Raw genomic sequence first — 22,347 nt, forward strand, 5'->3', positions numbered from 1 at the left:
TTATTATTATTCTTATATTATCATTATTATTATAAAAGAATGTTATACGTTAACAAAAACCACTAAAGATTAATAATATATTTCTAAAAAGTATAATAAACTATTAAAACTAATATAAAGATATCTTTATAGTTGATAATAATTAGTACTTTATTTTAATAGCTTAAGTTATTTTATTAATAACTTTAAATTATTAGCTTTTTATAATACTAACTAATTTAATTATAAAAGAATAGATAAATTAATAGTTAGTTATGTAGTTATATATAGAAAAGTACTAATTACTTAGAAATTAGTACTATAATTATTTATAATTAACTATATTAACTTATAAAACTAAATAAATAAATCTAATACTTGGAGGAAAAGCTTTATTATATATTGTAGATCTCTTTAAAAATATAAATATCTTTATTTAATTACTTCTCTAAATATATATAGATTTTATAAGTACTTTTAATAATTACTTATTAAGTAAATAGTTACTTAAATTATACTATATTAAAATTAAGTATTGTTAAATTATTAATAATATTAATAATAGAGATTTTAAAACCAACTATATCTTAACTTATAAAATAATTACTAATAGCTTTATTAAACTACTAATAATAGAGAAATATTATAACTTTATTAAAATACTAGGTTTATTTAAACTACTTATAACTAATAATAAGTTTTAACTTAAGGATAATATCTTAAAACTTAATCTTAATTAAGTTCTTTTTATTTTTTATTTCTTTTATATATAATAACTTTATTCCTTTATATTCTACTAACTAATTAAGTTTTATAATTAAACTTTATATTATTTTAATTAATTTAATTTATTCTTTTTTTAGTTAAATTACTAACAATAAAAGCTTTTTATATAAGAAGTTATTTAATAATAAAGGTTTAAAAAGTAATTAAAAATTTTAATTTTATTAAGTTAGAAATTTATTATTAAGCTAAACCTTTTAGTTAATATTCTTCTATATTAAAACTTAGTAATAATAACTACTAAAAGAAATACTAATTTAAGTTTAATTTATTTAATTTTAATTAAACTTAAAAATATAAATTAGAATAAAAATAAAAAGAGAACTAAACTTTATAATATCTTCTAATAATTATTTTAGTTAATTAAGTTTATATAAGATTTAACTATATTTTAGAACTAACTTTTATAAAAATCTATAAACTTTATTATATTTTAAAATATTAAGTTTAACTATAAAATATAATATTAATATTATTTTATAAATCTTAAAATATAATTAAACTTAATTATTATAAGTTTAATTTAAACTTAAGATTTTAAAATTAAGTTAGTTATTAGTTTTTTAAATATAGATTTATATAATCTAAAAATAGCTAAATTATTAAACCATATAACTTTAGTTTACATTAAAATTACTTTAAGTTTAATAAAAATTCTATATTATAATTAAATATATAATAAGAATAAAAAACTAAAAATATTTTAAAAAGTAATATAGAATAATAAAAATAAGATAATATAGTAAGAATAAAAGAGAAAAATAAAAATAAATTATATAGTAATATAATTAACTAAATTGCTATTTTAAAATAAAAATAGCTTTATAAAAATACTAAAAGTATTAGTAAAAAAAGAGGTATAAAATAGAAGTTAGCTAAGCTAAGCCTAAGGCCTAAACCCTAGCTTAAATCCTACTTTTACGTAAGGGATCAGCTACACTACTTTATAGCCAGCCGCGCCCGGCGCTCGTAGCTAGATTAATCAAGCCACTTCACGCACCTCTTGATTGCCTCGCCCAAACCCCGGCCCAAGGCATATCTTGTTCAACCACCTGCTAACTAGGGCAGAACCTGGGCAGACGGGGAACTCACCCGCCCATGATACCAGAGTCCAGGTAACCGCCGCCATCTTTTCACTTCCCACACCAAAGCGCATGCCGAGCCCCCCTTGGCTGGCCCATGTGGGTCGCATTCGGTGAGCGGGCAAGGGCGCAACGACGGGTGAGCCTCCCTTCCATCCACTGCCGGCTCGTTCGTCCAATGTCGCCTGTGCTTCTCCAACAACGGCTTTCGTCCCATCATCTCCGTCTTGTCCATGGCGGAGGCTAGTCGACCACATCCCCAGCTTCATAACAGACCTAGAATATAGATACGACCCGGAGGACACCTGGCATCAACATCTGCGCGTTTCTTCCTACCCATAACCCAATCGTCTGTTCGATCAACACATACTCCATGCGGACTGCAACACGAAACTCACGGCAGACGTCCCCTGCCTGTTCAATTCCGCCCCTCCAAAACCATAATCTCCAGTTTAAATCGTCTTAGTCCACGCAGCTATCAATACGCGAAAATCACTTGGCCGTACAACCGATTCCTCTTCTTCGGTCGAGTAGCCCGCCCCGGCCGACTGGCGGGTCCCGCTCGTCGATCCAACGAGCCTTCGGCCCTGCACTCAGGTACATGTGTGCTGCTGACTTACACCTTATCTTGTCGGGCGGGGAGAAACCTCGGGACCATTAAACATCTTGCTATTGTGCCTTAATGTGCTAAATCCATGGTACGCCGTCGCCTCCACGGCTGCTTTTCCCTCAAGACTCCATAATCAAAGATTCCCAACCTCGGGCCTCCCTTCGATTCTGCTTTTCTCTCTTCTCATCGTACTTTCAGTCATTCGTTTTGTTCAGTCCGTCCCCGACAGGTCCGAACCTATCGCCGCTGCACCACTAAGCCTATTATCGGCATCTAGGTAAGCAGAAACCCCCAAAATACCAACCTCAGTCCTCACCGAGGTGTACGGAACGCGGGACGAAGGTGAGCCGGCCCAGTCCACAACACCCCTGGTGCTGATACCACCTACCCTGCCGCTGCGATGCGATGCATGACATGGCATGGACTTAACGCAGGCCCTCCAAAGCCGCATCCGCGTCTTCTCGCTCGCCTAGTTTGCGCTTGCCGTTGCCAGTATTGCTCGTCATCTCAACGTCCTCCGTCTTCCCGTCGTCCGCATCGGTCCATTCCACAATCTCCCACTCGACCCTGACCTTCCCGTCCCTACTCTGATCCACCATCTGGCTGTGACGCAGATTGCCCAAACGGGTGCCGTCGATCATGCTCTCAAACCAGGGGACGCCGCGGGTTTCCCTTCCAATTACCGTGGTCGTTGTCGGAACGACGGACTGTCTCTCCGTCTCCTCGAGTTCGGGGATCAAACCCAGGTCTTCCAAATCTCGCAAGTCTTCGCCGCAGAGGCTGGCCAATGTAAGATGGATATAGTCAGCTTCGGTGTGAGGAAGCTCGGTCCAGTAGGACAGTGGCGTTCCGCAGAAGCCGCAGAAGTATCGCTTCGAGGGGTTGCTAGACGGCGTCTCGAATACACGGCGAATCGCAGAGTGCGCCTCGTCGGGGAACAAGGCATGCGTTGAGCTGTGATACCAGGAAATCGGCACTTTGATCATTGCGGCCAGCGGGGTGGCCAAGGGAACTCCTGCGCAAGCTGTGGTCAGCTTCGAAGCTTGGGATTGGTGGGCATCGCATCTCATGCGAGAAAAGCAAGCCTAGGAAAAGAATCCAGAGAGACGGCAGACGAAAAAAAGAAGAAGGAGAAGATAGACTCACTGTGTCTGGCATCTGTGTGGAAGAGGACCTGCACCCTCTCACTCGTCTGTTGAGGAACAGGCTCGATGACGTACCGGTTGCGCCCGCACTGGCAACCGCCGCGCAAGGGTCGTTGCAAGCTCATTGCTGTTACTGTTGTCATTACAGCTCTGTCGAGAGTAGAATCGATAGCGTGCAAGCTGAAATTGGTTGGTGTATGGGTTTTAAGGCTGCCAGAGAGCCGGGAGGCGGCTCAATTTCACTACTGCGCAGTAGGCGGATGGCTTGTTGGTGTGTTTGTTGATCTTTCCCACATGAGAAGGGAAGGTCAGATCAGGAGAAGCTTCCAGGTGAACCCAGCAATCGCTTTCCGTCCCACCTCGCAGGCACCCCCGGCCCCTCCAGGCGCGCCTCCCGTGCGTGCTCCCACGCCCTTGAAGGTGAAGCTGCGGATCTCCCGCCGTCCATTCAGGCGTCTGAGTGGCCTGTGTTCCTCGCTCAACGCCTCTCACCGCGCTGGAAGCCCCGCCTGACGGCCGCTGCGTGGGGCACTTTCGTCATGCTTTCCTACCTACGCCCCAGGCAACTGAGCTTGTGTTGTTGTTTGTTTGTCATGCACCGTGAAAGCTTCATGCCTTTCTATGTACGGATACATAGTAAAACGGCATCGGTTGCTTGAAGTGGGAACAGGGGTTCAGATTTGCTTCCAATCGCTAGTTAACGTTGGCAGGAAAAAGAGCGCCCTGCGCACCCATGTCTAAGTCGTCGAGGAGTTGCATTTCCTCCTCGTCAAGCTCAAAGGAAAAGATATTGGCGTTCTCCTCGATCCTTGCCGGGTCGCTGCTCTTCACCAGCGGCACGAAGCCGTTTTGAACAGACCAACGTACAAGCACCTGTGCCTCAGTCACAGCTCTCCCTCCTATACCATCACTTTCAGTACCGGCAGCTCCGGCCCCTGCCCTTTCGGTCTCGGAGTCGGACGTGACTCCGGCCAAGACCCGCCGCCGAACCCGGGCAACGACCCGTGCCAGCACCGGATCCGACATTCTCTGCCCTCTGGCCAACGGGCTATACGCCTGAACAAGGATCCCGTTCTTCTGGCAATACGTGACTAGTTCCCTTTGTTGGCACCAAGGATGGATCTATGCGATGCCTCATCAGCGACTCCGCAGCTTGATCGTGAGTCAAGTACTCACCTCAATCTGGTTCACAACAGGCGGCCAGACCTTGGCGTAGCCCTTCATCTCCTCCAGATGCTCAGCTCGAAAATTGCTGACGCCGATTGCCCTCGTCTTTCCTTCCTCCAGCAGCCTCTCCAGCGCAACCCAGACCTCCTCGCGCCTCTGAATGGGCCGATGCACGAGGAACAGATCAACGTACCCGTCTTCGCCCGCGATGCGTCGAACACTGCGTAATACGCTGCGGTACGTCTTCTCGACAGAGCCTTCGTGGCGACCGACCTTGGTCGTTAAGAACAAGTCTTCGCGTTGTGCTTTCGCTTGTTCGAGGTATTGCTGCAACGATCTCCCAACATCTGCTTCGTTGCCATAGAGCTGCGCAGAGTCGATTTGTCGATATCCACAATTTAACGCTGCCAGGCAAGCATCTGCACAGTCCTGGGCTCTAAGCTGGTATACACCAAAGCCTAATCTAGGCAGGTGAATGTCGGTTCCCCGCAAGCGTACCGTTTGATCCATAGTTCCGATGGCCGCACTTGTTTTGATGATGTGAGTTGCGGTTTGCAGTTGCCTGCCTATTTCATTCATGGCCATTGATGCCTCAGCACAGCAATCGGCTAAGTTAGGCAGCTGCAACCCACCCGCACAACCTGGTTGAAGACCTCACCACCACCAGAGTGAAGGTAAAATAAATCACTATGGTATAGAATTTTCGTGGCAGCTACCTCTGTCCGCACCATGTTATCAAGAAGTCGTTTCCAAATATTAAACCTCTTCAGGTCCCTTAAGGGCAAGTCAGCCTAATAGGTAATTGTAGTGTTACATTCCCTTTCATTCCCAAGAACGCCAAGCAACAGCCCCAAGTCCCGAAAGCCTTCGACTTGCAGCAGACGCGCTTAACCAGTCTTCTTCTTCTTCTTGGGCCTCTCTTCTTGTTCCTCCTCCTCCTCCTCGGCGTCGTCGGCGTCATCGTCGTCAACGTCGCTCTCTGCGCTTCCAGAGCCCGAGCTCTCGTGTTCACTGTCGAACTCCTCGGCAACGTCACTCTCACTCTCAGCGCGGAAGTCCTCATCAACGCTCTCTTCGTCTTCGTCAGCCGAGCCGCGATCCGCTTTCGGTCCGACGACCTCCTCTTCAGAGTCGTCCATTGCCTGATCGCGGAGAGCAGTGGCCAAAAGCTTGGCGTCCTCGTCGATCTCGTTCTTGACACGCAGGCCCTTCAGTCTGAAAAATTCCTCGAGCCCCTTAAGATCCTCGCGATTGATGTTGCTAAACTGAGATGAGCCAGCACCATTCTTCATCTGAACGGTGATATCGAACGTGGAGAGCGCCGAAACGGCGCCGCCGACTCGAGAGAATGTGACGGAAGCAGTCTGCTCATACGCAATGTACGTCGCAGGCTTCGGCACGAACATAAACGCCTTCTCCAAGCAGTACAGGAAGCCTTCGCTGGCCTTGATGGAGCACTTGATACCGAATTGTTGTCGGTGCCTGCATGTATGTTAGCTCTCGGCATTTCAAGCGAGCGGGGGCTGTCTGCGACATACGTCTGGAAGTCCTTCGCAGGTGTGGTGACCTTCTTGTTGGCCAATCCTCTGAAGATGTAGGTGATGACTTGGTGAAGAGGCTGCTCGTAGTGAGGCTGCAAACGGTCCTTGTAGCGCTCGTCTATTTGCTCCTCGGTGAGGTTGAGATCAATAGTGACCTCCTCATCCTTCTTGAACTGCATGACGATGAAGGGGTATCTCGTCTGACCCTGACGAAGAGGCGGGTCCAAGCCAATGACCAGGAGAACGTGTGTCTCGTCGGGCTTGGGCAGAACCATGAACTTCTTAATGGCATCGTATTGAATCTTGTAATCGTAGGTTTTACCACGTAGGCGGAAAGAAGCATCGTACATATCGATGTCGAAACGTCCTCTGCAGGTTCATGTTAGCGACGGATTGGCTTGGTAGACAACGGAGGTGAGCGGACCTGGGGGTAAGGTGCAGAATGTCCAAGAAGGTGGCGATAGTATCACCAGCAGTCTCGCCAATCTCGGCCTTCTCCATAAGGGTGTCATAGAACAGAGCGACAGCGTTCTTCTCTTCCTCGCCGGCATCACTAGTGCCGTCTTCGCCGTCGGCCTCCTTCTTGACAGTTCCAGGGATATAGAATCTCATCTCCACGAGCTGATCCTTGCCGGCACCAGCCTTCTTGCCCTTGCCGCGCGCACCGCCCAGGGCACCGTTGGTTCCGGTGTCATTCTTGTCCGTTGGGGCAGAGAATTCGACAGCGACTTCGTTGCGACCAGCCAAGTTGGTATTTGAGATCTCTGAATAAGGGATTTCGAAGGCGGGACGGTTCTGGACGTGGAATGCCAGCTCGGCCTTTCCGAAATCGGCCTTGCCCCAGTTCCAACCTCTGAGGGAGTGCTCCTTATTCTCAAGATTGGTACTGTACCAGCTCTTGAAGATCTTGCTCAAGCGCTCGTAGTCCTGGGTAACAGAAGTCAATATGGTGCCGCTCGTGGGGTCTGCCTGGCGGGTGTTTTACCTCTTGTTGGAAGCCATCCAGTTGAATGATGCGCGAATCGCGGTTGAGGATCTTGATCTCGTAGCCCTTGGCAGCTCGGCTCCAATGCGCTGAGGCGATGTTGCTGTGGTCGAGGGTGAAGGTGTCGCCGCCACCAGCAGGCTTCCATCCGAGACCGCTCTCGGCGAATCTGCACTTGCCGCTCTCCTTGGAGAGGTCCAGGTAGATGCTGTCGAAACTCTCGCTAGAAGGAGCCATGCTGTTAGCTACTGCGACTGAGGAAAGCAGATTGAAGCAAGATGGGATGCGCGCGGTGGAATTGGAGTTCTGTTTGCGCAAATTTGCGCGGGGAGAATGCGCTCGCTTGGGAGGACCCGGGTAGCCGCAGCATTGATGGTTGAGACGGGGCGAGGAGCTGGCCTTGGACACTCACATGGCTGCCATGGTTGGGAAACCTCTCGAGCTAGAGGTCGCTGATTGTCGTCAAAGTAAGGTGGCAGAAACTGAGGCTGGAGCTTAAAGGCACGATGCTGAGTAGATAGGCGACGTCCGGCGCGATCTGCAGAATGCCTGGGGTGGACGATGGGAGGAACGGTGGTGATGACGGGTTTTTAATCCGTAGGCAGGTTGTCTTGTCGGTGATAAAATTTCGGGGCGATTGGGCCTTCGCGTGGTGCACTTCTCCTGTCGCGCGAGGCTCTGGTGGCACGGCGACGCGACCTCTCTAAAGTGAGTGGGCCCCCGTCCGCTCCCGCCACCCCCTGGTTGCCGACTTACTTAATACAGTGCAAGCACCTACCTTAGGTATTCGTAAGATACGGATACCTTACCTTACTTAAGGTAGGCGTTAGTCAGCTGCGGGTGTGGTCCTCAGTCGGGAATAGCGCGGTGACGCAGCTACCCCAACTTTTTCCAACCTAAGCTGGCTGGTTGGCTAGCAAAGCTGGAGACGCAGCTGGAGCTGGAGCTAGCTGGAGCTGGCGGGACGGCAGCACGCACCGAGCATTTGCCAAGTGTGGGGTAATGGGAAGGGAGGGATAGCACTAACCGGCCCTGAGCTTTCAGAACCTCGGGTTTGTCGTCTCAGACAGCCAGGAGCTTGGGGGTATTGCTCCAAGTATGGACGCGGGACAGACTAATGTAGGTAGGCCAGCTGGTCCTCTCGCCCTCGTCGGGGAACTGGAGGTGTTTGAGCTCCTCCTCCTCTTCTCCTTTCCACCTTCTCCTCACTTGCTTAGACCTTAGAGCCGACGCTTTCCAGACGAACACTTAGGACTCCAAATTTTGGATCAGCGTGTGCTTCTGTTTTGTATCGCCATTGAATCCCGCTCATAACTCTACATTTGAGACCATTTCCACAGTCGATCGCACTCATCTCGTCGACGTCATAATGTCCAGCCCGCCGTCCCGTCTCAAGAACATCTTGGGTCACCTTGGTCTCTCCTCACCTGCTCCAAAGCCCGAAGAGCCCAAGGCAGCCTTTCACATCCATCAACTTTCCCCAACCTATTTTCTGGAGCGTGCTGCCGCCATTGAACCCGACGCGGAGGCGATTGTCCATATCACTGCCAACAATAAGCTTTTGCGCCGCACCTACCGCGACTTTGCTGAGCGAGCAACCGGGCTTGCATACTATCTGAAGAAGCATGGCTTCCAGCGCGTTGGTATCCTGGCGCCGAACACGCCGGCTTTTCTAGAGAGCATCTTCGGCATTGCCCTGGCTGGTGGTTAGTTCGTTCCGTGACCCGAAATGCAGTAGAGTAAACGAGACTTACTTGCGAGAAATAGGGGTCAACGTCGCTGTGAACTACAGATTGAAGTCAGACGATATCACGTACATCTTCGATTATGCCGAGGTTGACTCAATCATCGTGGATCAAGAATTCCTCCATCTTCTTGACGAGTTCAAACAAAGTCACCCGTCCGTCCCATTCATTATCGACACCGACACCGATGCCATCGAGGGGGAATTGAGTGGCCCCTTTGACGAGGCCATCTTGGAGGGCCTGCAATTTGACCAGAGACAGGGCAATAAGAGGTTCGACGGCCTTCAATCTCACTGCGGCAACGATGACGACATGCTCGCCATTCCATTCACTTCAGGAACAACTTCTCGTCCAAAGGTGTGATTCCACGGATGTGCAAAACTGATACATCAGAACTGACAACTGTCTAAAAAAAAAATAGGGTGTGGTTTACACTCATCGAGGGGCTTGTAAGTCACAAAACTCTCATCACGTGTTCTGAACCAACTCTGAATGGCTGTTAACTGTACGCAGACCTCGCAGCCTTGGGCAATGTTATCGAATCGGGTTTGAATTCACCCGATGGGAGGCGTTGCAAGTATCTATGGACACTGCCACTCTTCCACGCCTGCGGATGGGTTCGTAAACCTACCTTTGCCTTTTTGGTTTGGCATACTCACCGACCTCTAAAGACCTTTCCCTGGGCGGTGACAATGGTCCGAGGAACACACTATACATTGAGAAAGATCGACTATCCTCTCATCTGGAAGCTCCTTAAAGAAGAAGAAATCAGTCACTTCAATGCTGCACCGTATGCGACCTCATGATTCCACAAGTTTCTGTGCATCCTAACGGCCTTTCAGTACGGTCAACACTCTTTTGTGCTCTGCTAAGGAGGCAGAGGAACTACCCAAACCTTGTCGTGTGACTGTTGCCGCGAGTCCGCCCAGCGGTTACTTGTTTGAGCAGATGGTTCGTCCCGTATAAGACAAAGCGTTGTGGACTATGTTGACCGAGGCAGACCAACCTGAACCTGATACCAGTCCACGTCTACGGAATGACGGAGACGTACGGACCTATCACCAAAGGCTACCACATGCCATCATGGGATAGTCTTCCCCCCAACGAAAAGTATGCCAAGATGGCCCGCCAGGGTCATGGCTTTTTGACGAGTCTGCCGATTCGTGTAATCAAGCAAGACCAACCGGAGGGTGTTCTGATCGACGTGATGAAGGACGGAAAGGAAATCGGCGAGATCATCTTCAAAGGTAACATTTGTTGCAAGGAGTACTACAAGGACCCTGAGGCAACCAAGAAGCTCTTCGCCGGGGGTTTTTTGCACTCGGGAGATCTCGCAGTGATGCACGAAGAAGGAGCCGCGCAGATCCTAGATCGTGCCAAGGACATCATCATCTCAGGTGAGCATGTTCGATTAAGAACTGTCTCCAAGTTATCATACTGAGTCGTACTTAGGCGGTGAAAACATCTCATCTGTAGCCCTCGAGGGCATGCTCGTTCAGCATCCCGATCTTCTGGAGGCTGCCGTCGTCGCGATTCCTGACAGTCATTGGTGAGTGGAATATCTGACACTGGCATCGCTGAATGGCACTGACAAATCCAGGGGTGAACGTCCAAAGGCCTACGTGACAGTCAAGGAAGGCAAGAGCCTCCAGCCGGAAGACCTCATATCGTGGGCAAAGCACCAAAGCAACATTAGCAAGTTCATGGCCCCACGCGAAGTCGAGGTCGTGGACGAGCTTCCGAAAACCAGCACAGGAAAGCTGAAGAAGAACGTTCTGAGAGAATGGGCAAAACATGGGCGTAAGGAATGAAGTAGCAGAGGGGAACGGTGGTATACCATGGAAAACAGCTGGAGCTGTTGCTCGTTGACTGTTTAAGTGGCACTTTTGCGTGCCAGAGTAATCCGTCAAAGTTTTGGAGATTATGACTATATGGATAGAGAAGATTCGAAAACACTGTCTTTGATTTAGCTTAATCGGGACTCGGTCAAACAAGACTTGTCAGCCAATGGAGTCAGTTCAAGACCTACCTACAATGAAGCCTGGCCGTCCCGATTGGTGCTGGAGCAATCGTTTCCCTTCCTCCGTTGTTGGATGCCCTGTAACGCAGACGCTCTTAGATGGCAAGAAGCCCCTGAAAGAAAACTGCGCAAGAAAGGCAAAGTGTATAATGGCCGGGTCATCATGCACAGCTTGACCAACCACACTGCGGCAGGTACTGGAGCACTAGAGCCCAAACGCAGTCCCTAAGTAGTCAAGTAATACGCGGTGAGGCAAGCAAGTGAGAACCACGACGAAGGCATACAGGCCTTTCCCCAAGGAACGACAGGGAATGGCATGCACGGAGGTGGTCTGAACTGCAAGTACGGAAAGTACAGCCCCATACCGATGAGATGAGCGGCCCTCCGGGACGCTCCTCTTCCACCACAATCTTGGGTAGTCCTAAGGGGGGAAGGCACTGTGCCTTCCACGCAGAAATGGGCTGACAAAGTGACGCATACTTTGGTAAGGCCACGAGCTGCGTAGTCTGCCCACGTAGAGCCAAAGCTTCGAAGCGACGCCATGCCAAACTCAAGTCGCGAGGCCATCAGAGTACAACAACCGACGCGCTATACACTTCTGGCGACGGCCAATATGGTGTCACCTCGTGCATGGGGGCGTGACCCGACTTCGCAAGCCAGCATCCAGGCGAGAATGTCCACCAATGCCCGTGCCTGGATAGGTGAGACAGCCGAAGGTCCGGAGAGCCAACGGATGGCGCCACGCCATAAGGAGCACCCCTGAGGAGAAGACGAAGAAGAGACGAAGAACCTGATGGAACCGAGCCACTCAGCTGAAGAGGTCGCCCCGTACGGACAAGAGCTAATCCTCAAGACGGACACCCGGCCGTTGCCAAGCTTGTCAGCTCTCTCGTAGCTGGACGCACGTACAACGACCCGATCTAGGGCAAGGTCTTCTGAATGTCACGGGAAAGACCCTGAAGACCCTTGGACAGTGTTTGGCCGATAGGAGACAACTTCATGAGACAACGGTTCACTCGAACGCTGTCACGGCCAAGATGGCCGTGGGGTCACCAACTCTAGAACATGGTTTCGACTTCCGCCGGGTACCAACTCAGATACGATGCAGTCTATGAAGGCACGACAGAGGCTTCTTTCTCATCGGGATCGAGATATCATACTCTTGGCTGCATTCTCACCGACAAATGTAGATCAAGGTTTCCCCTATCGCTGCTCAAAATACCCTCCGTCTTCCACGTGCCCCTCTGGTCAGTCCCATAAAGTCAGTCCCATAAAGTGCGAGGACATGACAACCAGCATGAAAGTCCGATGGTCGCTTGCACAAGCCCCATCACCAGCATAGAACTTTGGGGTCCTTCATATCTCGAGGACGCACAAAGGCGTCATCTTGTGGATTGATCGACGTGGGCGCCGGGGAAAGGGCTGTGGACGGCTTGCTATCAGTCCACTCGCGTCTACCTTGGTACAAGCTGTCTGCCTAAGCGCCCCTGATACGAGCATCCGAGATCCAGGGCCACTCGAGTCAGACATATGGCGGTCGTTTCTCGACAAGACGACCGATACCACCACTCAGAGAGGGCCAACGTTAAAATTTCTGTCCTTGATGAGGAGCGGCAGCTTCCCGGACGTGGTGAAACCGGAGTCAAGGTGAATGACGGTGCTTTTGGCCGGTCAAGACGCGGACCACGCAGACACGACAGAAGACAGCTGCATTATGCAGGCCACAGTGGATAAAGGCTGCTTCTCCAACCGGGCAAGACTGGGCGTGCGCGCGGGTTACAGCTCAGGATTGGGCGACAGAATCCATGTAAACGCACCTTGGTCCTTGGGGGGCCTTTCCGCGCCCCATATGCGTATTTTCGTCCAGCAACCGCGGATCCTTTCGAGCGGTCTGCGTCTGCGTCTGCGTCTTCCGAAGCCGAGCTCACATGGAAATTACCCTGTCGACGGCTAGGTTATTTCGCGCGTCTGACCCTCATAAAGCCCACCTCGACCCCTCCTTGGGGGCAGAAGACGACTCTGCTGAGCTTTGTCAACGTCAATAATGCCTTGAATGTGAAAGCTGACAGAGTTAGGCGAGGAAGAGAGTGAGACAGACAGGACAGAACAGGACAGCGAGTTGCTAGACTTGCCCCACAGGTGAGTTGAATTGAAAGAAAGCAGCCGACTATGAGATAAGACAAGGAGAGACAACAGAGGGGAAAAAGACGAGCAGGGTGGTCGAGGGAAACTGGCCACTCGACTGACGGGAACGAGCTCGGTACGGGTAGTGGCTCGATGAAGAGGGACGGGCAGGGTGGAAAGAATACTCATCACCCCGGGCAAGACACAACCGGCTTGCCGTACAAATAGGAGACGAGGAAAAGACTGACTAGGCGTGTAGATCGAGATCTTACAGGAACGACAACGACGACGACGATAGGTCATTTATAAATTAGTCAATAACCCAACAGCAGCCCTAGCCAGACGAGGCAACGACAGAGAGGGAGAGAGAGATACAGAGAGAGAGAGACCGAGAGGCAACAACGTCCGGACCTCGTTCGGTGTGTCTTGCGTCCCCTGCGCCGCAGCAAAAGATTTTTTTGGCGACAAGCCCTGGAGTGGAGTGACTCTGGCATAAAGGCAGGCCACCCCGATCCCCCCCGATTGCCGGCCTCCTTGGTCGCCGGGAATCATTCGCATCCCGCCGCCGCACGACGCCGAAAGTCTGTCTTGAGCGCACTACGACGAAGTCGGTTCACTTGAGCAGGTGTCGTAGTCGGCTGACTCTGTATTTCCTCTAGCATCGGGAAGCAGTGGTCCGCCTAGAGACCAAAGTCACTCCACGGCCACGGTATGTTGGCGAACCCCGTGCCATTACGGACAGTCATCTCCCCAAATCGCCCCCTTCTCTGCGATCCCTGGCACGGCCGTCCCGCGGTATCTCTCCCGGGATTGTATAGCTGGCCAGACGCTCGTCTGGTGGCTTCTAGCGCCGGCCTGTGTCCACTGGGATCGCCTGGCCTCGCGCCTCGTCCCGAGTCTCCCAATCGTGGCTGGCTTTGCTTGACCTCGCCCGATCTTGGCTCCTCGTGAATCGGAGGCCCCTCTCTCGGCTCCGGCTTCGAGGGGAACAACGTCGAAGCTTCGAAAAAGCAAGAAAAACCTCTATAAATCTCCAAAGGCTTTGCGGCTGCTTTGGGGGCCGAGAGAGCGGGACTCGAAAGGGGGTTCTCCAAACAACCAGAACGCCTTTGCCATACACCCCTCCCCTGGGGACAACGACGACATGGCTAACACGCCAACCGACAACAATCCCTTTTACGAGTATCTCGTGGACGATCCGGAGGTAAGTGAACAAAACAGCCCGGCTTATATCGCCATTTTTCGTCCGGTCATTTCTCCTCGGACAGCAGCCGCAAGGGGGTCCGCTCCTCCTCTGATCAGGTCCTGCTTCAACTCGCCCGCTCATATCATGCGTCTCTTCATATTCTGAACCCGCCAGATCTAGTGATGGAGGGTTACGCGACGTGGTCGACCAAGTGGCCGGAAGCAGTGCATGATACCACACCGACGTTGAGCCAAGCTCCATCCCTTAGAGGGAAGGGGGGATGAATGACAAGTCAAACCATGATCGGAGACGGCGCATATCTCGCTACGTGTGGTTCTTGAGCTACTGAAGTGTCGTGTTGGTGGTGGTGTGTGAGCGGACGGGAGGAGGCGATGGGTCCAGAGCTGAAAGTTCGGTTGTGTGTGTCCACCCCGGCCGGCATGGGGTGATGGCAAGGTGACGAAGTCAAAAAGCCCATTCAACGACCGATAAGTCGGAGCATGATGCGAGAAAGCCAAAGATGACCACAGCGCGAGAGATTTGCTTCTGGAAAGGAGGAAAGATGAGAGAGGGAAAAAAGAGGACAAAGTCTGACCATATTTCTATCAGCAGATGATGGCTTCGACGCCGTTGTCCCCGCACTTTTCACCCAACGTATTCGGAGGGGCCTTTGACGTCCGCGACCGCCCGCACCACGCCACCCGATCCGGGAATCAGGCCATGTCGAGTCCAGGCCACGACCGGCCCAATTCCATCAATGAATCAGCCGCCACGATCGCAGTTTCAGTTCCAGGTGTTCCTGGACTAGTAGTGAATGCGCAACAAATTTCGAGTCTTCAGCAACGGCTGCAACAACAACAGCAGCTCCATCGTCCAGCCTTGGGGGGGTTGGGGGAGTTGGAGCTGACAGCAGCTGGAACTGGAACTGGAGCTGGAGCTGGAGCTGGAGCTGGGTCAGCCGCTGCCGAGAACCAGGGTCACCACCAACATCACCAATTCGCCGCGCTGCATTCACAGTTCGCTGATCACCAGGGTCCGCTCGCCCTGCTCCATGCACAGCAGCAAGGGCATCGACAGGCACCTGCCACATGGTTCCCGCCCGGGTATGGGGCTCCGTCGTACCGTGACAGCAGCAGCAGCAGCCAGTACTACCAACAGCAGGCCGCTGCAACGGTCTCTTCCTCCTCCCCATCCTCCTCCACAGCCGTCTCCGTTGTAGCCAATCCGCCCATCAACATCACTGCAGCGGGCGGCCTGAGCAACAGTAATACCGGCGCGGGCGGAGGGCAGCTGTTCGACTTTGGCTTTGCAGCACCGCATCCAGCTGAGCAGTCATTCCTTGGCGGAGACTATGCCGACATCACGCCACTTTCCACAGCGGCAGCAGCAGGAACAGCAGCAGCACTGACAGCCCATCCGCAACCGACTGCCACCTTCGACTTTCACTCCTCGCCATGGCGTCCGAGGCTTCAGGACAGCAGCTCCGTCACCCTGACTCCCAGCATCGCAGCTGTCGCCGCCGCCGAACTGAATCAGGACATTCACAAACACAGCAAGGGCAGCATGGAGGACGACAGCGACGTCAAGGAAACCTCGTGGGCCGACGGAGATGACGATGACGAGTATCGGAGGCGTGCAGGCGTAAGCAGCAGCACATCGCCTCGGCCCCGGAGGCAGCAACGTAAAGGCAAGCGCCGCGCCGTAGCCGATGCCGGTGCTGCTGATGGCGCCGAGGACGAAGACGAACCCACCAGCCCTGCGGGCCGGACCAGCGTCAGCGGCCGATCCAACAAGTCGGTTTCGGTGGCGTCGACGACGGGATCCAGCAGCAAGACGGCATCGGCCCCGCGCCTGCGCAGCGCCTCCCGCACATCCAAAAACGCATCCCAGAAGCCAGCCGAGACCGCCGAGGAACGTCGCACGCGCGCATCGCACAATCTCGTCGAGAAGCAGTACCGCAACCGACTGAACGCCCAGTTCGAAGGGCTGCTGAACGCGTTGCCGGAGCAGGTGCGCGGGCCAGCCAGCACCGGAGACGGAGGAGGAGGCGGCGGCGGAGGCGGAGGCGGGGACGAATCGGATCCACAGCCGGCCGATCAGGAGCGGCGGGTCAGCAAGGCCGAAGTGCTGGACATGGCGCGTCGGCACATCAAGAGCCTCGAGCGGGAGCGGGATGAGCTGCAACGTGAGCGGGGAGATTTGCTGCGCAACTTGGAGATGATGGAGCGGGAGATGGCCGCCAACGGAGCCGGCCGGCTGCACGAGTTTCTCGACGTCGAGGGGCCCCCGGGCGAGCGAGGAGGACCGTCTTGGAGGAACGCGTGAGGGTTGGGCAGGAACATCTCACCCCCTCTCCCTCTCTGATCCTGCAGATATGCACAGCTACAGCTACCCCTCATTCGACGCTCTGTTGGTTTGGGTTGGTGTTGGCGTGTGTTCGCGTGGTCGTCAGGGTGCAGAAGAGGTGCAGAAGGAGGGAGCGCGTGAGCTCGAAAACTCGGAGGCAAGGGTGCCGGGGGGAAAGGATTCGGAGCCCCTCCGACCGACCGATGACACGCCGCGCGGGACGCTAGGCCACAGCCATTGGCCGATCCAGTCCTGCTTCTTTTGCAGCGCACTTCTCCGCCCCCCTCCTCTCCGTCTCAGATATCGGTAGGCGGAGTGGTGTTGTTCGCTGTGTTGCACGCACTTCTTGTTTTTTTCTGCCCCCTCTCCCCTGCACGTTCCCCACGTTTTGCCCCAGTCTGTTTTGCTTGGTTACTTTTTGTTGTTACCCCCTCACGTTCTGCAACCCACCTCGAGTGTGTCATGTCTGGTTTTCTTTTTTTTTTTTTTCCCGCGGCCGAATCATGGTCCAAAAATTGTTTCATATTGAGAGGAAGTAGATAACCTTGGTTGGTGGAAACGGCTGTACACTTGGCAAAGAAGTGATGGTGAAAGAGGAGGTAGACCGAGGCATTGAAGCCGAGAGCGAGGGGCGTGTGTGTGTGTGTGTGTGTGTGTGTGTGTGATTGTCAAGTTGGTGGTAGTGGTGGGGGGAGACGCGATTTGTTGGGTTGATGCGGGATGGAATGGGTGCAACGAATGCAAGTTTCCCATGCATGTTCTGTACGGAGCCATAGACTAGGAAAGTATGGCAGGGAGGAAAGACGAGGCGGAGGAGGAGGGCGAACGAGGGTCTGGCCATCTGCCGTGACGATGCAGCTTTGGCAGCGGTAGTTTGGAACTGATTGAGCACTGCAACTACCAACACCACCACCACCACAAGATTAATTATGTAGCCCTTTGGCATGTATGTCACTGCCGAGCGTCACGTCTTGCAATCTCAGTGCCGTCGATAGCGTCCCGTAATGCGAAGAGCCCTTTTGAATCTCACGACGCTTGGCAATTGTTGTGCGGACAGTGCGAGCGGTGATGAGGCATTCACGAATGATTTGGAAAGGGGCAAAGGTGCAGAAGGCTTTGGACGACAAGTCTTGAATGATGCTGTTTTCTTTTTGGATCCGGCGCGTCACAATATGCGTCCGTACCGCGTTAAAATAGACAAAAATTGGTGCCACGCCTTTTCCCATGGCAAACATACGATTCCCCCCGTCCATCCATCCCGTCCTTCCGCCTTCCTGTAATCCCCTCACTTCCTTTCCGCCCTTCGTCCTCGTCCCGCCCGTCTTCTCTGGCAGTTTTGCACTGCATGTGTCCCTTTTTACAAAGTTTTTCTTTTTGCCCCAAATGTCATAATCCATCAAGTCGTGTCCAGCGGTGCCGCCTTTTGCCACGGCCCCCCGCCTTTTTTTTAATAAAAAATAACAATAAGCGGTAGTGATGTGTGTGAGTCGGGGATGGGTGGTGGTAATAATAATAATAACCCTGGACAGTTGTGTCTCTGTCCCTGCGCGCGTCCAAGAGACGCACGCCGCGCCAAATGCCATGATATATAGGCCATGAATAACCGAGGAAGAGAAGAAAGAGGTGGTGACAGACGGACTAAGAAAAAGAGCGAGAGTGGTTGCTGATTGTTGCCAGCGGGGCAGGTTGCTTTTTGGTGAGGTCGATGTTTCGATGATGGATCGACGCTTGGTCTATTCGAGAGAGACAAGGAGAGAAAAAATGAAGTTTCCTTGGTACACCCCTTCCGGTATATGCCAACAAAGTCTATAGTGAATCACGGCATTGGTCAAAACAAAAAGGCGCCGAAATATGTCGAGAAACAGGAGGAATAAAAAGCAGGTGATGTGCGCCGCCTGTTTGTGACCCAAAACCGTGTCGCTTCGCCGAGTATGATGTGTGTATGTGTATGTGTGTAGGAGAGGTGTCAAGAAAATGGGCATGGTGTTTGGACTTTAGATCCGGCCGCCGGAGTAAACTGGCGGGAAAAGTGCGTACTGCCCGGGAGGTGGCGGGGTGCTCAAGCTGGTGGTGCGGGCACGTTGGCGCCGGTGCTGTTTGACGGCCTCCTTCGCCGACATGGCCTGGCTGCCCTCCGAGACTGCGCGCATGTCACCGGTAGAGTGAGACGTTGTGAGTACCTCCTCGGTCTCGGGCAACGGCGTCATGGTCGACTTGCGTGTCTTGGGCGACTCCAGACTGGGGAGGTCGTCGACGCTGACCGAACGAGAGTGGTCGATGCCTTCGGCCTTGGGGTTCCATCCCTCAAACGTTGTGCTCCCGGTGTATCTTGTCAGAGCAGTCCAGGCCGAGTTCGTCGAGGTGTGTCGGGCTTCCGTCAAGCTCGTCTGACCCGACGAGTTGCTGCCGGTGGTGGAAGTGCTGGCCCGGTCTCTAGCGAACAAACCTGGGGTTTCGAGCGTCATCGCGGGCTCGCCGTCGAACGAGAAGTGACTGTGGTGTTGCCTGTATTCCGCCTCCGTCTCCGCCATCATCTGCTGGCGAAAGTCGCTGGGAATCAGGAGGGATGGCGACAGGTGGAAACCGTGAGACTCCTTGAAGCTCGAGGCATGCGAAGCAGTTCTGACGTGCAAGTGAGACTGGCCGCGGTAGTTCGTCTCCATCCTGGGGTGAGAGAAGTTGGACCGCACTGGTAAAGCCGGAATCGTCGGCGTGATAGCCTCGTGGCCGTTTGCCGTAGAAGTAGGGCTTGACGGGCTGAGTGCCGGGATGTCCAACTGGGCCGTTGATGCCGGCTTCAAACCAGCTGACAGCGGCGCCACAAACACGTCTTCATTGAGGAGGGTCTGAACAACTTCCTCCCGGACCACGTCCAAGGATGGCCGATCCCAGGCGTAGTCGCAATCGGCCTCGGCCTCATGCTCGTAACAGTAGTCGATATCGTCCTCCCAACTGGCTCGATGGAGAGCATCGAGATCCTCATCCTCCTCCATGACCTCCTTCAAAGCATCCTGTACGCCGAACATGTCGAAGCCGCCCAAGGTGTCCGATGCACCGCTTGGCGGTCGTTGGGAGTCGTCACATTGGGTTTGTGCGAGTTGACGCAGAACAGGCACGGACTGGCTTCCTCTCAGCGACGAGTTGGTGCTGAAAAGGCTGGCGCGGGATCTTCGGCCAGAAGCATGAGCCTCATCCTCCTCCGGGACGTCAGGCAAAGCCATCTCGTATGAAAAGTTTGAACTAGCGGTCAGGGGCCACGCAGCATCATCGGGTGTGGTGATCGCGTGTGAGAATCGCGGATCCACATACGCTTCCCCATCAACAATGCCGTGAGGGAAATATCCATGAGCGGTTGCTGGGGGCTCGGCCAGGTCGATGGGAGCCTGAAGGCTGGATGATTGGAGGCTGCCACTGGTTGATGGTCGCTCTTGGGGATCAACATCTTCCATGGCATTCAGAATGTCATGTTTGACTCCGATTCGGCTTGAATGCCTTGGCGGGGGAATAGGGGGTGCTGGCATGTCAGACAAGATGAACTCCTCATCGATGGGCGACCTGGGAGGACGCGGCGGCGCTGGACGAGGTGGGCTAGTGCGGAGTTGTTCCTGAGATCGGGTATGCTTGATCATCTTCCGGGGCGCTGAGGTTGGTCCTGCTTGCCGGGGGATGACTGGTGGGCGGTTTAGGAAGAGCTCTGCATGAGTCTCGCCCGCGAGAGCGTCGTCCTGAGGCATGTTCAATGTCTCGGATGAGAAGTTGGCAAAGTGCAAGTCTTCGACGTCGATTCCTTTCAAAGTACCGGTAGTCGGGCGTTGGCCAGCACGGATGGCCGAGAATTCGGAGACCATCTCGGCACGGCTGCCCCGTTGAAGGTCCGGGAGATGGTCACGGTTGGTGTGAGTGACATGTTGAAAATTGTAAGGGCCTGAAATCTGCAGCTTCTTGCCCAAAGCCGGGTCTTCTGCTATTTGATCTTGTCTTAGAGTCTGTCGACGACCGAAGATGGACGGGATGAGGTGATTCTTGTTTGCCGAGGGCGGACCATCCAGGACGAGCTCACCAGAATACAAAGAACTTCCAGAGGAGTTGCTGCTGCTTTCGCGCTTCATCTTGGCTCTGCGGTTGAAGATCGTCTTGCCAAAGAGCTGAACGCTCTCGGGTCTGTCTCGGGATGGCATGCTGCTTGAAGTGGACCGGCCAGAAGACTTTCTAGACAAAGTGATGGTTTCCAAGGTGTGTTCCCAAGAGGGACGGCGTTCCGAGGTAATTGAGCGCAGCGAGGACGACGAGCCGGAGGACGTGGTGGCGTTGCTCTTGTGCTTGTCCAAGGCTGAGGTCCTCTTCATCTGCTTGCTCAAGGCACGAATCCTCTCCGGCGATGGCGGTCCATCAAGAGCGGGTTCAAAGAAATCTGGCGGAATGTTGTGGGAGTTGTGTTGAGCAGAAAGAGGAGGGAGGGGACCTTGGTTGTCGATGGAGGTTGGCAATGGCGCATCTTTGTTACTGACGCTCCCTCTGTCTTTCCTCCGGGTAGGCTTGTAAGCCGAGTAATACGGCAGTGGAGCGGTAGCCCACATCTTGTTTTCGTCTCAATGCAGAGGGCGACGTCAAGCTAGGCGTGCCCCCTCTCAAGGGATCCCCTTCTTCTCCAGCGTGTTCTGAACAAGCCCAAGCAAGTCGAGGCCCGTTCCCTGATGATAGTTCCTGGTGCTTCCTGGTGTTTACTTCTTTTTTTTATGGGCCGGGGATATAAATCTCGCGTGTTTGGTTCCCGTGCGAGCGAGGTTGCTGTGTGTTATAAGGTGTGTGTAAGAGGAGTCGGATGCGGGCGGGCGTGGTATTGGGAGTGAGTGCGAGAGCGAACGTGCGTACGCTGAGAAGGAAAAGTTTGAGAGAGTGAAGCGCGCGCAACATCAACCAGCAACCAGCATCAGTCGTCCGGCTTCCTTTTGTTCGGCCTAAGAGAGCGACGGATGACAGAAAACCACCCAAACTGTGGGGGATGCGCCTGGGACTGGTAATATATTTAAGATGGTGCTGTTTTCAATGCGTAGGAGCCGGGGGTTGGGATCCGAACATTGGGATCCGTCAACCTGTGATTTCTTTGGCGAGGAACCAGACAAGACCCAAAGCCAGAGAGGCCAGAGGGCAAGCAGCAAGAGAATGAGCGAGAGAGGCACACACTGGGAGCCGGGGGAGGGATGTCAGCGCCCCGTTACCACCCTGCCCTGTACTTGCAGAGCCTAGTCCCAGAATGCAACGCCGCAGCAAACCCCCGTCCGTCCCCTCTTCAAGGATATTCGACAAGGATGTGGACAGGGGATGGAGGGATCTGGCTGCGAGAGGTGCTGCTGGGGTGTGGTGTGTGTGGTTGTCCAGGGTGCCTTGTTATGAGCATTGAGGGGGCTTGTCGTTCGATGTGCGTGTGGATTAGGAGACGGGGCACAAGTCTTGCCGTCTCTCTCTCTCTCTCTCTCTCTCTCTCTCACACCCATTCATGAAGCTAGCAAAGCATGAAGCACTCGCACCAAGCTCCGTACCGATTGTGCAGTAGTCAAGCAAGCAAGATGCAAGCAGTCGCAGTATTAATTGCGGCAGCAGCATCTCCAGCCAATACCGCCGTCTGCTGGAGCA

General features: G+C 52.4%; 7 protein-coding genes across 7 annotated transcripts; 3 read left to right on the forward strand and 4 right to left on the reverse strand.

The window, feature by feature from the left end:
* Window positions 1-2,879: 2,879 nt before the first annotated feature.
* CGGC5_v007766 (uncharacterized protein) lies at window positions 2,880-3,724 on the reverse strand (the record flags this gene model as incomplete). Its single annotated transcript, XM_032025644.1, has 2 exons — window positions 2,880-3,469; window positions 3,601-3,724. 2 exons carry the CDS (start codon window positions 3,722-3,724, stop codon window positions 2,880-2,882), a joined length of 714 nt encoding a protein of 237 aa, XP_031877782.1.
* A 568-nt stretch (window positions 3,725-4,292) lies between these two features.
* On the reverse strand, window positions 4,293-5,276 carry CGGC5_v007767 (putative oxidoreductase; the record flags this gene model as incomplete). Its single annotated transcript, XM_032025645.1, has 2 exons — window positions 4,293-4,721; window positions 4,776-5,276. The coding sequence occupies 2 exons, from the start codon at window positions 5,274-5,276 to the stop codon at window positions 4,293-4,295; spliced, it is 930 nt and encodes a 309-aa protein (XP_031877793.1).
* Window positions 5,277-5,653: 377 nt separating this feature from the next.
* Window positions 5,654-7,715, reverse strand: ctc-1 (FACT complex subunit ctc-1; the record flags this gene model as incomplete). The annotated part of the gene is made up of 5 exons (XM_032025646.1): window positions 5,654-6,248; window positions 6,305-6,676; window positions 6,732-7,234; window positions 7,293-7,515; window positions 7,705-7,715. The coding sequence occupies 5 exons, from the start codon at window positions 7,713-7,715 to the stop codon at window positions 5,654-5,656; spliced, it is 1,704 nt and encodes a 567-aa protein (XP_031877783.1).
* A 946-nt stretch (window positions 7,716-8,661) lies between these two features.
* On the forward strand, window positions 8,662-10,848 carry CGGC5_v007769 (putative acyl-activating enzyme 1; the record flags this gene model as incomplete). The annotated part of the gene is made up of 9 exons (XM_032025647.1): window positions 8,662-8,998; window positions 9,060-9,394; window positions 9,459-9,486; window positions 9,551-9,654; window positions 9,709-9,827; window positions 9,880-9,988; window positions 10,038-10,434; window positions 10,490-10,586; window positions 10,638-10,848. 9 exons carry the CDS (start codon window positions 8,662-8,664, stop codon window positions 10,846-10,848), a joined length of 1,737 nt encoding a protein of 578 aa, XP_031877778.1.
* A 2,137-nt stretch (window positions 10,849-12,985) lies between these two features.
* CGGC5_v007770 (uncharacterized protein) lies at window positions 12,986-13,495 on the forward strand (the record flags this gene model as incomplete). Its single annotated transcript, XM_066151899.1, has 3 exons — window positions 12,986-13,094; window positions 13,133-13,196; window positions 13,441-13,495. 3 exons carry the CDS (start codon window positions 12,986-12,988, stop codon window positions 13,493-13,495), a joined length of 228 nt encoding a protein of 75 aa, XP_066008636.1.
* Window positions 13,496-14,325: 830 nt separating this feature from the next.
* FUSC3 (Allergen Fus c 3) lies at window positions 14,326-16,692 on the forward strand (the record flags this gene model as incomplete). Its single annotated transcript, XM_066151900.1, has 2 exons — window positions 14,326-14,385; window positions 14,977-16,692. The coding sequence occupies 2 exons, from the start codon at window positions 14,326-14,328 to the stop codon at window positions 16,690-16,692; spliced, it is 1,776 nt and encodes a 591-aa protein (XP_066008637.1).
* Window positions 16,693-18,707: 2,015 nt separating this feature from the next.
* Window positions 18,708-21,290, reverse strand: CGGC5_v007772 (uncharacterized protein; the record flags this gene model as incomplete). Its single annotated transcript, XM_066151901.1, has 2 exons — window positions 18,708-20,677; window positions 20,774-21,290. 2 exons carry the CDS (start codon window positions 21,288-21,290, stop codon window positions 18,708-18,710), a joined length of 2,487 nt encoding a protein of 828 aa, XP_066008638.1.
* Between the last annotated feature and the right edge of the window lie 1,057 nt (window positions 21,291-22,347).

Source organism: Colletotrichum fructicola (genome assembly GCF_000319635.2).
Source record: "Colletotrichum fructicola Nara gc5 chromosome Unknown KSG_Nara_v1_contig04, whole genome shotgun sequence".
Taxonomy (NCBI): Eukaryota; Fungi; Ascomycota; class Sordariomycetes; order Glomerellales; family Glomerellaceae; genus Colletotrichum; species Colletotrichum fructicola.